Source organism: Haemaphysalis longicornis, unplaced genomic scaffold (assembly GCF_048455015.1).
Source record: "Haemaphysalis longicornis isolate Haplotype H1 unplaced genomic scaffold, Haemaphysalis longicornis Haplotype H1 scaffold_7, whole genome shotgun sequence".
Lineage (NCBI taxonomy): Eukaryota > Metazoa > Arthropoda > Arachnida > Ixodida > Ixodidae > Haemaphysalis > Haemaphysalis longicornis.
This window is the reverse complement of record NW_027526422.1, coordinates 29786549-29801475: the sequence shown is the minus strand read 5'-3', so window position 1 is coordinate 29801475 and position 14927 is coordinate 29786549. Positions and strand designations below refer to the sequence as shown.

The 14927-nt window shown below is 48.9% G+C and overlaps 1 protein-coding gene across 1 annotated transcript in view; it reads left to right on the top strand.

The window, feature by feature from the left end:
* The first annotated feature begins 212 nt into the window (after nucleotides 1-212).
* The window catches only part of LOC144146218 (solute carrier family 13 member 2-like), a 42859-nt gene continuing 28144 nt past the window's right edge, over nucleotides 213-14927 (top strand). The window contains exons 1-3 of the mRNA XM_077678182.1: nucleotides 213-295; nucleotides 8157-8306; nucleotides 13144-13259. Of these exons, the coding sequence (XP_077534308.1) occupies nucleotides 8160-8306; nucleotides 13144-13259 (263 nt within the window). The 5' untranslated portion in view covers nucleotides 213-295; nucleotides 8157-8159. The remainder of the gene's footprint in view (nucleotides 296-8156; nucleotides 8307-13143; nucleotides 13260-14927) is intronic.

The following is a 14927-nucleotide window of genomic DNA, read 5'->3' as shown; positions in this document are numbered from 1 at the left end:
GTGGGGCTGGGGGAGGAGACGCCGTAGGGCCAAACCCCGAGGAGCCTCCAGCGAAGGCCGTGCCGCAGTCGAGACGCCCTGGAGCCAAGGCTTGTTTGTCCAATATTCCACCGGACAAACCCAAAGGAAAGTGACCGGACTGTTGACGCGGCGCTACAAGTGCGGGTTGTGTGGGGTTGAGAGGGGGGGAGGAAGTTTTCGAAGGTGTGGTCACCGAGGACTGCAATGTGTGGCAGGCCTCTCGAGCACGAAGACGTCGGGAACCCTCGTCGCGTCCACGCTTTTCCAGAAATGGGTTCGTTTTGGTCTTCCTTTTGCTTGTTTTCATTGCTTTTTCTGTTTTGTTATTGTGGATTTTCTAGCACTCCCATGTTAATTTATTTATTGCCGACGGTGCAGTTATGACTATAAAATATGGCAGGCTTTAGAAGAGCGCTTCGTTTCGCCACACTAAATGTGCGAGGCCTTGGTGACAGGCGCAAACAGTAACAGCTGAAAAGGATTATGCTGGAAAAAGAAATAGATATCTTGGCTGTTCAAGAAACAAAGATAGAAAGTGATAACTGCACTGCCAGTATGATAAAGCCCTTTCAAAACCTGTTTAGTGTCTGTGTCAGCCACGCGGTTGGCACATCGGGAGGCACATCGTCTGTTCATTAGGAACAATATTGGTATTTAAATACAAAGAATTTTTAAGTGCGAATGCACTTCTTAAGCGACCCTGAACCTGCGTCCACCGGCGATGTCCGCGCACGTGGAGATGGGCGCGCGCAGCCTGGCCGCTGACATGGCACATACCCACGTGGGGGATTGGCCAGGAATCTCCTCGTCTTCCTTGGCAACGGGGGGAGATGGGCGCGCGCTGCCTGGCCGCTAACATGGCACATACACACGTGGGGGATTGGCCAAGAATCGGGCGTGAGAAGGGCTAATGCACCTGCTTAAAGGAGTACTGACACGAAATTTCAAAGCTGAGATCCGCTCTAGCAATCAAGTACAACGACAACACAAATAGGTGTCTGTGAATAAATGCATCTTTCTTTCTTTGTAGTTGTGTGTGTGTGTGTGTGTGTGTGTGATCTCTCTTTCGCGAACATTACCGAACCGCGCAAATTCAACTCGTGCATTCGCACTTTCACATTCTTCCCCTCGGGGAAATGCGGGGAATTTTAGCATTTTTTCATGTGAAACGGGCAGGTTAGTTTTTTTGCGATTTTGAATATGATGGTGGTGAATTCCGTGCCCTTTGCATCTACGCCCCAAACGTCATGCAAGAAAGAGCGGCCTTTTTTGAAAGTTTCGCTCAATACTTAAGAGCGGAAAGACAAATTATTTTACTATGGGATTTCAATTGTGTTTGCGAGGGAAGGGACAGAAATAGACCACGGCGGGGAGCGGATAAGAGTGCACAAATTCTTTGCGAATTACTTGAAGAGAGTGAACTATCCGATGTTGCACACTGCGCAGGACATGAAAATGTGCTGAGGTTTACGCATTTTCAGGGAGCGAGCCACGCGCGATTAGATAGGGGCTACGTTTATTGCGATCTAGCTTCCACATGCCCAAAATATTGCGTAGACGACGTTTCTTTCAGTGATCACTGTTTTGTTTCTTTTTCCATGGGGAAAAAGAGAGAAGGGTATAATAAATTTACATGGGAGTTGTGGAAGTTAAACATAAAGCTGTTGGATGATGAGACTTTCGTGGAGTCTGTAAAAGAAGCTTTCTGTAAACACACAAACGCAGAAGGTATAAGTTGGGGAGAAAAGTGGGAATTGTTCAAGCAGGACTGTAAGCTTAACGCCATAGAGAAGGGGACTGTACTGAGAAAGAAAGAGAAGGAAACCGAAAGTAAGCTGAAGCGTAATTTGAGGGAGATGCTTAGGCTGGAATGCGAAACACCTGGCGCCTTCCGGGATGACATAAAGACAATAAAGAACAAGCTAGAAGCAATAGATAAGCAAAAAATTCCCCGCATTTCCCCGAGGGGAAGAATGTGAAAGTGCGAATGCACGAGTTGAATTTGCGCGGTTCGGTAATGTTCGCGAAAGAGAGATCACACACACACACACAACTACAAAGAAAGAAAGATGCATTTATTCACAGACACCTATTTGTGTTGTCGTTGTACTTGATTGCTAGAGCGGATCTCAGCTTTGAAATTTCGTGTCAGTACTCCTTTAAGCAGGTGCATTAGCCCTTCTCACGCCAGATTCTTGGCCAATCCCCCACGTGGGTATGTGCTATGTCAGCGGCCAGGCTGCGCGCGCCCATCTCCACGTGCGCGGACATCGCCGGTGGACGCAGGTTCAGGGTCGCTTAAGAAGTGCATTGCACTTAAAATATAGGGGGGGGGGGGGGGGGGGGGGGGGCGACCGTGCGAGCGCGAGCCGAACACTATCTGGCGGGCGAAGCGCCCACGAAACGAGCGTTAAGTGACGAGGCACGATACGCTAAAGTCAACACGATTAATGAAATTGATTAATTGTAGGGTTTAACGCGCCGACGCAACGCAGGCGATGAGGCGCGCCGTAGTTGAGGGCTCCGGATTAATTTTGACCACCTGGGGATTTTTAACGTGCGCCGAAATCTCGTACACACGGGCGTTTTTGCTTTTCGCCTCCATCAGAAAAGCACGATTAATGAAATACTGGTAGGCGGAGAGCTTACCCGAGATAAAAAGGTCATAGAAGATGCTTTTGTACAACATTACACTACACTCTTCAGTCTTGCCGTTCCTAACATCGAAGACTTCAAACAAGACTTCCTTCGCTTCATGCTACATCTGGATGACGATGCTAAAAAATACATTAGAAGAACCCATAACGTTAGGCGAAGTAGAGAGAGCCATAGGCAATTTAAAGGGAGGCAAGTCTCCTGGCCCGGACGGCTTGGGTGCCTTTTTTTACAAGAGGTTTTCAAACAGCTTAGCACCATTTTTGTACAGAGTTATGTGAAGCGTTCGAGGCGGGAGCTCTGCCGCTTTCTTTTTCGCGAATGCATGCTGTCTTAATCCCAAAGTCAGATGACAGGGCAAAACTTCAGTCTGTAACTGGCTACAGGCCAATCACATTAGCCAATACAGACTAAAAAGTACTGATGAAGATTATAGCGAATAGATTACAGCGAATAGTAACCACACTAGTAGGGCCGCATCAGAGATGCGGTATACGAGGTAGAAACATACAAAACAATGTCCATGTCGCACGCAGTGTTTTACAGTGTTGTGATGTATTCTGTAGAAGAGTAGCAATGCTTCAGATTGATTATGAGAAGGCCTTCGATAAAGAGTGTCACGAAATCTTGTTCTGCATTCTGGACTATGTCAATGTTTGTTGTTTTGCATTTTTTTGGAACCTTTTTGTTTGCGCATAATCAATGATGATGGTTTGCGCGGGTTTCGTCTCCACTCGAGTGAGGTCAGGCTATTGACATATGCGGATGGCGTGGCTGTATTTTGTGAAGACAAGGAGAGTATCAGCAAAGCAATAATGATAACAAAACATTTTTGTCGCGTTACAAACAGTTCTGTTAATTGGGCAAAATGTGTGGGGTTTTTTTCATGGGGAGTGGGCGGCAGCACCATCTGTTTTTGAAAATGTGTCATGGCCACGCACACCAGTGCGTTATCTCGGAGTTCCCCTGGACAACTATCAGGATAGCCGCGATTACTGGGAATCCGAAACGGTGAGGCTGCGCGAAAAGGCAACCAAGTGGGGAGGTCGAGCTTTGTCTGTTTTCGCACGTGTCATAGTTTGCAACCTTTTTCTGGTAGCAAAGTTGTGGTACGTGATGCAAGTCATTCATTGTTCGAGAGTTCAAGTTCAGAAAATACATCGGGTGTTTGCCGTGTTCATTTGGTCTTCAGTTTGGGAGCGTTCAAGCAGAACCAATCTTTTCCGGCGAGTTAAGGAGGGCGGGGTTGGTTTGTGTCACGTTTACATTCGCCAGCTTGTTAATCGGTTTTTGTTCTTACGAGATACGAATGACCTTTTTTTGCGAACGTTCTAACAAAGTGTGCTGGCAAAAGCGTTGCCAACATGTATTGTCTCATCCGCAGACGAAACCTGTAGCAGCCCTAAAGGCTATATATATGAAGGAGGTTGTAGACTCTTTAAGGTTTCTAGCAGTACGGTTTTCAATGGAGTACTTAGAAGCTCTGTCAAGAAAGGCACTTGCTAAAGACTTAAAGGATGTGTTGTTACCTGTGCCATTTTACCGACCAGTGTCTAGATCTGTTCCTGGCCACGACGTGTTGTCTCGTGTTAAAAAGATGGCCGTCCCAGCAGCCGTGAAAACATTTTTCTTTAAACTACACACCGGTACACTTCCCGTTAAGACGTGGATGCAGGAGAAAGGCTTGTTTGTCGCTGGTCCTACAACGTGCACTTTGTGCAACCAGCCAGCAACTGTTGAGCACGTCTTCGCGGAGTGCTGGGACGCCATCTTTTTCTGGTATGTGTTGCAAAGGACCTTAAAGATAGACCTGCCCGTTTCACCCCAAGGCATACGATTTCTTTGCGTGGCTAGTGACAACAGTGTGCCGTATGACCTCATCATGGCTCTAGGATTGCATACCATTTGGAGGTCGAGGATGGCGGTGCGCCACGCTGACCCGCACGCCCTCACTGTGAGCAAATACTTTGCACAGAGTATTAGTTTGCTCTATGAAGTGCACAAGTTGCAGACTCCCGATATGGAATGGCTACTTGTACTAGAAGAACTGTGTTATTTTAAGTTTTTCCGCCAGGCGAAGTTCGGCCGACGGTTTTTAATCTATCCGTGACGTGTATTGTGTGCGAAAAAAGGTAATAAAAAAAAAATCCCTGCAGCGCTGTGGTATCGTACTTGGTTTTCAACGAGAAGGCTCAGGTTCGAGTCCGACATTGCGAATATTTTTTTTTTTGGTTTTCAGAATTTTCTGGTCGTCGTGAGTTTGTCAATGCTTTTTTCTTACTCTGGTTTTTACTATATTAAGAGATCGACGCACAGGACTTCTAGAACGGGTTTAATTAAGTTTAATATAGGTTGTGTTCTGTGTCGTTGGGCTGGGTTACGCTAGGTTAGGTTATGTTCTGTTAAGTTACGTTGGGACGCCATATTATTCATCAAATTTTAGGCCAGCCAACTTTTGTGGAAATTGCCGTGAGAATTTCCTGGAGGTAATTCTCACTGCTGCTGTGAGATTAGACGCAGCCCATAGATCGGGCTCAGCCTATGCAAGCAGACCATCATGCCTAATAAATTGAGATATCGCTAAGAACTTACGCTTTTCTCGCCCATGTTTCTAGAAGCGCCACTTCGGGTTGGTGAGGGCTGTGGCCGACGTGAAGGCGGGTAAATCAGGGCGAAAAATCCTGAGCTGATGCCTGCCCCCTGAATCAGAGGGTATACGCACCGCGTGTGGCAGTTGCTTTTTCTTCTTCGGCGGATAGCACGCGTCGATGTCGAAAACCTTTGTCGCAAAATAAAGCTAGGGTATAAAAAAATAAATGCACTTAGAGAAGGCCGCTATTTAGCACTGGTAAGCTCCAGATAAGGGTTCAAAAAGATTCCTACTTTTATTGGTTGGTGTTACCCTATTTCTCACCAAACGGTACCGTAATCCAGTGTGGAACAAAATACAGAATCGTTTTCTTCGCTCCCACTGCACATCATCGTTGTCAACGCCGACAGCGAAGCTGGCCGGGTCTGGAAGCGAGTTTCCCATGATCACTCTTATCTGTGTTCCTTGCCATCATGATGTCAGCGCTAAAACTTCTGGAACATGCGACAACGATTGCACCGATAGCGTTATCTCTTCTGTTCCTTGCCACCGTGTCTTCGGTGATCTACGACGAGGCAGGTGCCATATTTTGTCTTTGTCTGTGCATTCTTTGGAAGGCAGTAATGGAGTCGGTGTTAAACACAGGAGGAAAAAGCTTTGCTCGTAGAGGTGGTAACTTTTACTCAAGGCTTACATCTCCGTTGCTTCAATTTCCGCGCTTTCCGTCAAGCCAACCATGAATCATTTGCGCCACTAAATGCAGTGCGCTCATCAGAGCCTGTGGCTCCCTGTCAGGAATTGGTAAAATTTCTCACAATAGCAGAAAGAAGCTTTTGATTGGCAACAGGGAGTGTTTTTTTGGTAAAAGTAAACAGTGCTAGCTGTTCCCATCGACTTAGCAAACGCAGTTTTTGCAGACCATGGATAGCAATGCAAAACGGGGACGTTATTTTGACGACCTCTGGCTGTAGTCGGGCGCACAAGTTTGGCGCTGATTCGACATCGCTTCTGCGGTAGGCATTGCTGAGCGCTTCAACAGGTGGTCATGGTGTTCGAACCAGAAGTATCTTTTGTACTTTCGGGAGCGCGACAGAGAGACGAGCCGAGACACGTCCGAACACTATGCCGTGCACGCAAAAAATGGAGCCCCGTTTAATTCCACTCTCGTGGCATTCGTGGCTGTTGCGCACCGGCGGCGCGTGGCCCGCACTCATTGCGTGTCACTCAACCCCAGCGCCATCGCTCTTGCAGCGCCCGGCTGCGGCAGCAGACGACCCGAGCCGCTGGGGCGCCGCCACATAGCCAATTAATTTAGGAGCCGATAGGGTCATGCGGCAGGGCCTACATTTATTTGCAGGGGAGATTCGATAGCAGCAGGAACCCGCGACCCGAGGAGCGCCCATTGAGTGCGGCCGAGCGGCGTAGGTGTTCTTTCTTTCTGGCGCGTAGCTCGCCCGGCGTGCAGAGGCCACGCCCTGCTGACGCTGGCACAGCGGCCCATGGTGACGATAGTGGGCGCTTTCGGTCGATGGCGAAGTGGGCGCTACAGTACCAAATAGTTTGTGGGACCCAACATTTTGTGCGCATGTTTTATGTCCTTGCACTGAGGGAAAAGTTGGCCTCTGTACCTATAGCCCTACGGACATTTTTAGATATTAGTGCCCCCCCCCCCCCTCACTTCCTTGGAGAGAAATTCTTGCAACTGATGCACACATAGCATTGAACGCCTCGTGACTAGCGCAACAGGGCACACCACTTCGAGCAGCTAGCGATCAAGCAGTAGGGGAGGGACATGCTAAAGAAAAAATGAAAGAAGTTCACACTAACGCGTAAGATTCGAAGGTAGCGAAGCTGGACGCAACAGTAGCGTGTTTCCTCTTTTTCGCCTCACGGCGTTGTTTAAGCGTCGCCGCTGTACGAGCGACCAGAGCTGGATGTCCTACTCCATCGCGCACGGCTCTGCGTGCACGTCGCCTTCCTTCCTCGCGCGCACTTATCGCTGCAGCGTGGCCTCCGCTAGCTCTCAAGGTCAAAACTGGTCTCCCCGCCAAGACTGCCCGAGGTAGCGTATTGTAGCTTTCGCTACAAAAATTTACATCGAATGAATCACTACAATAGTTCGCATCACCCAGCTTAAAGTTTTGACCCACGGTCAAAACTGGTCACCCCGCGAAGACTGCCCGAGGTAGCGTACTGTAGCTTTCGCTACAAAAATTTACATCGAATGAATCACTACAATAGTTCGCATCACCCAAGAGTGGAGAAACAGCAAAGCCGGTGGCCCCTCTCCCTTGGTCGGGGACCCGGCTGTTCAAAGTCAACGCTACGATTAACCCAAAGTAATTAACGCAGTGCGCCCGGAATACCATGATATCTCAGTAGGATGGACGCCGGTTTCATTACGCGAGGAACCAAGGTTCGATTCTCGCCACGGGAGGCGTTTCTTTCTTTTCAATTGGAGCTTTCGCGTTGGGCAACGTACGGCCGTGTTAGATAGCTCCGCTGGTAAAAGGAACAGAAAAAATGGCTGAGGGAGAACGTTTCACGGGCGCAACGCAATTTTGTAGGAATTGCCATACGTTTGTTTGTTTGGGTTTGCTTGCTTGCTTGCTTGCTCGTTTGTTTGTTTGTTTAGTTTGTTGGTTGGGTGGGTGGGGTTGGGTTGGTTGGTGGGGTGGTTCGTGGGGCAGGGTTGGTGAGTTGGTGGGGGGGGGGGGGGGGGTTGGGTGGTATGTGCCACGTTAGCGGATACGCACGCTCGCATCAGGGGTCAGCGCTGCAAGTGCGCAAAACGTGTGGGCAGCTGCGCTTGGGCTAACGGCATCGGCTTGCATGGTACTAATACGCAACTTCTAGCGCGGCTCAAGATGCGGCGCTCTTTCGCGTGCAGAGGATGCAGGTGGGCGCCTTCGTGTTCCTGCTCTCGTTCCTGCTCGCCACTGACACGTTTCCGGCTCCCGTGACGGCCCTGTTCCCGCTGCTGCTGCTGCCCGCGCAGGGACTTGCTTCGGCCCAGCATGTCAGCTCGCTGTACATGCGGGTGAGCCGGGGTTTGGGGTAGGGAAGCCACATAAGCGCTTCATCTAGGATGCGTCGTTAGGCCAGTTGGTTAGATCGCATTTTGGAAAGGCTGAGGCTTTGACAAAAAACTGTGGTTGATTCCTCAGTCATAGGAATCGGTAAAACACGAGAGGTAAATGTGCAGCGAAATTTGCAGCTGTGTATGGTTTGCGGGTCGGCGGCTGTCTTGTAGGTGTGCTTGGCGAGTGACGTCCTGCTGGCGGGTCGCTTCGGCAAAGGTGTACTAGCGTCATTTCCGTGACGGATATGACGTCAGTGAAATCTTGGCGTATGCGGACATAAAACCCGGTTATCATATAAAACCCGAAAACGAACAACCCGAAGTATACGCCTCGAGCTTCGCGATCGCTGCGCCGCCTGCCGCCGCTTCTCCGCGGCGTTGACGGGGTTTGCGCTGCGTGTCTGATAGGGGCTCGTGCAGTGTTCTGAATCCGTTTTGCTTCTGTTCGCCTCCCCCCCCCCCCCCCAAAAAAAAAAAAAAAGACATGTTATGGTGACGTCTATAGCAAAGAGTACGTTTAGGTCACTTAAAAAGCAGCTGCGTCTTGGTAGAGTACGCGATCGCCTGCAAGTGCTACCCGGGGACGCGGTTCTGCGCGCATCGTTGCCGCTCTTCCGGGCGTCGGCGACGGTAGCAGCCTATCACCCCTGCGTGGCCTCCGCGATCGGCTACCGGCGGCGCGGCGCGCCGCCGGCAGCAAATCGCGGAGGCCACGACCACTGTCACCTCCAAATACGTCAGGCACAAAGGAATTCTACTGTCGCCTCGTTTAGACCTGATACTGGCACAGTGAGAGCTGGGCTTCATTTTGCAGCGTGGACAACGAATGCGGTTTCGTTTCTAATATATACGTCGCAGAAAAATATGTTTCGGGGATGTTATTACCCGATCCCGGACAATAACTTGTGCATTTTATAAGAATATAAGCCATGCGAAAGTGTTAAGTATATTTCAAGCCTGTGCATCGTTAAATATCTGCCCACACACGCCTTGTAGCAAGAACCAAGCGAAGTTAATGAAACCTCGGAAAAATAAATGCTGTGCAAGTGCGGAATTAAGAAACAGAATAGCTATAACGGTAATAAAAAAAAAAAAAAACAGTGCAGCTGCTGAGATGCTAAAGACGTTCGTATAAACTATATGTTTCACTAGACCAACTATACGCGAAATGGATTGCTATTTCGCGAGACATCGGCGGGGGGGGGGGGGGGGGGGAGGGGTAGGGGAGGGGGACGCTGTGTACAAATGCTGAGCGGAATCAAGCGATGAACGTTTTAGTAATCCCACACACAAACCTCGCGTTCACTTTCCTTTTGTTTTTCTACTTCAACGAAGAGCTGATCGTCCGGCGGACGCATTTTTGGAAGTATACAGGGTGTCGTTGGAAGAGTGTGGTATGTGATAAGGCCCTCTGATTTCAGTTTCTGATTTATTCTGGAGGCTCCCTGTGCCATATGACGATATTTCGAAGAAACATTTAGTCGCGGACGTGGATTATATTCTAAGCCCGTCTCCGGGCTGCTCGCAGAGGATTTATGTAGCAGATGAATGTTTGCGGGCGCTCACCTCACGACAAGACGACTCTGTCGTGTGCTGATCCCCGAGTATAATTATACATTGTCCATCGTACTTTTGGTGAATATTCCCGAAATTGACACAGACTGGCTTATAAATGGTGGTGATTATTATCTGAGGTGTAATATTGGCAAACGTAACTGGCGTGCTGTCAGGTATGAGTGCTTCGCTGAATATGTAAGCGCACAAAACTGATTTACATCGTAGTGTATAGTCGTAGCATGAACATATGAGGAACCGGTGGTTACGGAGACACTGCTAGTAAATTCAGGGCAGTGTAACTACAATCGGCTCCATCATACGCCGGCTCCGCGACGATGGCCTGTGGCACACACCTGGCGCTTATACAGACCGAATATACCACACTAAGATCGCGTCAGAAACATTTACACTCTCGTAAACACACCCCATTTGCGAACAGAGTGTCTGCTCCAAATAAACGGGGATTTCAAACGCCCGCAAACGGTAAATCTCGGTCGTGAACGTGCCGCAAAAGCAGCTGCGACAGTGGGGAGCGGGACGCGGACTCCCGCGGCTGCTTTCGAAACGGGCCGCTAGGGGGATTTCAGTGGCGCCCCTACAGGCCGCGCTCGAGGCGTATAGCGTATTGTTTAGCACTGAAGGTTGCTTCCCCGCAAGAAGACCCTGTGTGCTGGGGTGCACCCTTTACAGGCCGCGTGCTTCGCTGTACTGGCGTCACTTTTGTGACGGATATGACGTAAGTGAAATCTTCGTGAATCCCAGATTAAAACACTTTCGTGTTAAAATAAGAGACAGAATAGACGCCAGCTTTTACCTCTCCACGCGGCGCGGAGAACTGGACGAAGCTTGTCTGTATTTACTCTCATTGTCTAACAGCAGCATGAGGCCGACAAGGGTAAGAAAAGTAGCGAGATTACACGAACAGACGCTGGGCGCGTGGGGTGTGTGAGAGACGCCGGGCAGCGAGCAACGTTCTGGTTGCCGCGTGACGTCACTGCTCCTCGCACATGCGTAGCACGGCTCTCCAGGAGCCATGCGAACCTGCTCAACCTCAGCCAGTGTAGCTCAGGCTACAAAAGCTGAAGAACTTTCACGGGTTAGAAAGGGACATCATGCCATATCTAGAAACATACTTTCACCCTACAAGTATATTCTCACAAGCAACATTATTCAGACGCTTATTGCGGGATGATACGCCGACACAACCAAACAACGAACTGACAGAAAACACTCGTCTGCAGTCTTTCTGTTTATGAAGAATTGTTGCTTTCGTCGCGAATTTGTTTGATCTTGATAAAAAATCCCGGGCCGTCTCTACTAACGTGAATCCTTGGGAGGGGAGAAGTATGGAGTGTATAAATGTATTCTTAACGCCTTCGAGTTTTTGCCAACGGAAATGAACGGGGGGGGGGGGGGGTACAAGTATACAGCCTTTGCTGTAAATGTCTCGCGTATTTGAAGCACGAAGCGTTCTAGCGCTAGGCGCAAACGAGTGTCGCGGTGTCTTTTTTGAGTACGTGTTACGTTCTAGCGCAAGGCGTAAACAGTGTCCCGGTGTTCTAGTACCGTGACTACATGAGACGACGGTTACGACGAGGACATGAGACGCCGAGAGCCCGAGCCCCTAAGGGCTTCGTCCCTAGACAAGACAAGCTTAAGTTCTCTTATGATGTGAATTTGCGTGAGCATCCCTTTTCGTCGAGTTGTGTCACTGGGCTTAGTGTTGCTGGATTTCGTAGTTCTGAGTTAAGTGTTGTTTAGTGTATGATGTTGAAAAACAAGTAAGAAGTCAATTTTTCAACATGAATAGGCTTCAGTGAAACGGACGATGTGGAAAAGCCAGCTTTGCAAAAATCAAGCTTTTACACCGACTTTTTTTTAGCCGACTTCATCACTTCACACAAATGAACTACAGTGAAAGCTCGTTAATTAGAACTCCAATAATTCAGATTTATGAAAAATTTAAACTGTACGATTTGGTCCGGCCAAGTTTCCATAGAAGTCTACGTAAAAGAAGCCCCTTAATTAGAACCCGAGTACGTTCCGCCACGAGTAATTCGAACTACGCGCCACCGCGCCGGTGCCTTGGCTCCTGGAACACGGCCTGAGAAACGCACCCTGCGTCTACATACCAGGCTACGTAGGCCACAGACGGCAAAAGAGGGTAAAACCAATCTAAATCCCACATCGCGGTCGTTTTGGAAGACACATTCTTGCCGAACAAATTGTGTTCGCGAGTGTAGTGGTGTGGGGTTCGCCGACTGATGGGGAGATGATTCCTCAGGTTAGAGGAGGAGAACCGGTCGCTGCCAATGGCAACGGGAAGGACGAGGACGAAGCATAGTGCGGCGCCCGCTCAGAAGTCATGACCAGACGGAATGCCGTTCGTCTGTATGAGTGTTTTCATTTTTAACATTTTTATTGAAGGTTACTATTTTTGTCGACAACTTTTTGCCGACAGGTCTGGCCACGCTGCCTGCTTACGCTGATCTGGGCCAATAGTGATGCTCGCACATTAAAAGTCCATGCACAAATACAGAGAAGATACGCGATTTGACACAACAGATTGGTGCAGAGACCACAGTTAAACACGGGTCTTTTCCGTGAGCAGCGTAAGCCTTACATTCTTAAGATTTTACACTTACAGGTATCTCACAGCAGAAGTTGTTTTTACGGTTTTGTGGCATCTTAGCAAAGACTGCAAATCTTGGGGAATTAACTGGTATTATTGGTCTCAGTGGGAAGGTGTTCGGTTTCGCACTAGATATGGACCTTATGGAAGTGACGAAGTGGGGAGCATTCTTGGCTGCAAGTGCACTGCCCCAAGCCCACTGTAATCCTTACGCTTAAGTCCTAACTGCTATTTGATGCTTGGGTCTCGTGGAATCTCACAAAGATCTTGCCAATAACCTGTTAACAGTACCCGCAACTATGCTCTGCCCCAATGACCAAAAGTTACTTCCAACACATTTAGTAGTTAACCAGGCCAGGCAACAACAAAGTCTTCACACCAGAATGAAATTAATGTATCTGTCTTTCAGCGCACTTCAGACGACATTCCTTGCTTATATAAATAAAGGGGTACTTTATAATACCCACACAGTATGCGGACGTCATCACATTTGCCTATAGTTACAGCAGTGAACTCCAACTTACAAAAGACAGGGTTTCCTCAACTTCCGGTGTAATTTCGATGAGGTCGGGAAACATGAACGTCTCTTTCCGAAAAAACGTGCAGGACGACCAAGTTGTCTTCCTCACCGTGATGTTCACGCTGGTCACCCTGGCTGAATGTGGCGTGTACAACCGGTGCGCATTCTACGCGTTGAAGAGCGTTCGGGGAAGCATACCGGCGTGAGTAAAACCAGCCTGTGCAGTAGCGTAATAAATGACTCCATAGGTGTGCATCTTATTATTGTAGACTTTACCTCTTTCTTTTAAACCTTTACTTTTCTGCTTTGCATTTGGTCACTATGGCACGAATAAAGGTAGAAAGGAACCCTGATGTTTTCAAAGCTTCTTAATAGCTGAACGCAAGAGGCGAGAATAAAGGAAGGTAATGGCAAATCCACGGTAACCTTCCAACGGGCAGTACAAGTCTTCATACAGTAAACATTACTTATAAAGAAGCCCTCAAGACAAGAAACTGGCTTCATTATAAGTGATACTCGTTAAAAGCGGGTATGGTGTATTTTTTATACCCTTCAGTGGGTGTTGAGGTAGGGAGCTGGACCGCAATAGACTCCCACTGCTCAGGGGTTGGGAAATGGGTGGCAGGTCCGGGTCGCTGACGCACTCCCGTATAATTGAGAGTGCCTGATTGGTTGACGAATTCACATTGGTCGTCGAATTGTGCTGGGAATAACAGGTTCACCCTAATTGGGTGTGGAAATGTGTTAGTCTGTATTAGTCTGAGTGTGGTTTTCTCACTCTTTGTGAGTTTTGGGTGTGGGTGTAGTGATCGTTGTTCTATCGAGCCTGCACTGTTGTGTAATTTCTTGGAAGGTTGTGAGCGGTGCGGGTTCCGGCGTCTCCTCCGCGGCGTGGGGGGCGAGGCGCGATGTCACAATGCAAAATCAACTTTGCGTTCTCCTGTCAGAACAAACATTTGGGTGCATCTTTACTTTTGCATTTTGGAATACGCGGTTGCTTTGAGTTGAATATTTCAATTGAATTTTATCACCAAAGAGTGCAGGTAATGCATGAACTTGTTAAGACCCACTAGCAGTGCCCAGGCAAAAATCCTCAGACTTTTTTTTTATTGCGCTATTTTGCCACAGGGCATCAAAGGAATACAAACATAAAAAAAGGAAAGTTACGGGAGTCAAGCGGTTTCATGCACCACAGAATGCTGTAGAAGCCAGTCTCAGCAAGAAAGCCCAACAGCTACCCGCCGCGGTGGCTCAGTGGCTAAGGCGTTGCGCTGCTGAGCACAAGGTCGCGGGTTCGATTCCCGGCCGCGGCGGCCGCTTTTCTGATGGAGGCGAAAAGCAAAAACGCCCGTGTGTACGAGATTTCGGCGCACGTTAAAGATCCCCAGGTGGTCAAAATTAATCCGTAGCCCTCCACTACGGCGCGCCTCATCGCCTGCGTTGCGTTGGCGCGTTAAACCCCACAATCAAAGCCCAACAGCTGCTTGTAAAGAGGACCATGCGTCCATCGATGAATATCGGGCGGGCGGCCTGGGCGATGTCCTGAGGCTACCATGGGCCGGGTTCGGGCTGGTTGGAGTCCTGGACATGTCCCCAGGAGGTGCTCTAATGTCGCTTCCACAGCGGAAGCAGGCCATAGGGGCAGGTTGCATACATTACCGCAAGGCTAGAAGTCGATGTTGCCCGAACAACAGGCGTCAGTGCAACGCCCAGGCAAATTCGCCGTAGCCTGACCTCCTCTCGCGTAATAATACGTTACAGCTGAACAACAGCATAACATTTCAATAGTTGTGGGTGAGAAGTCTCCCTATAATGGGAATGCACAATTTGTTTGTTAGTGTAAATCAGCCATTTTACAAAATAATATTTT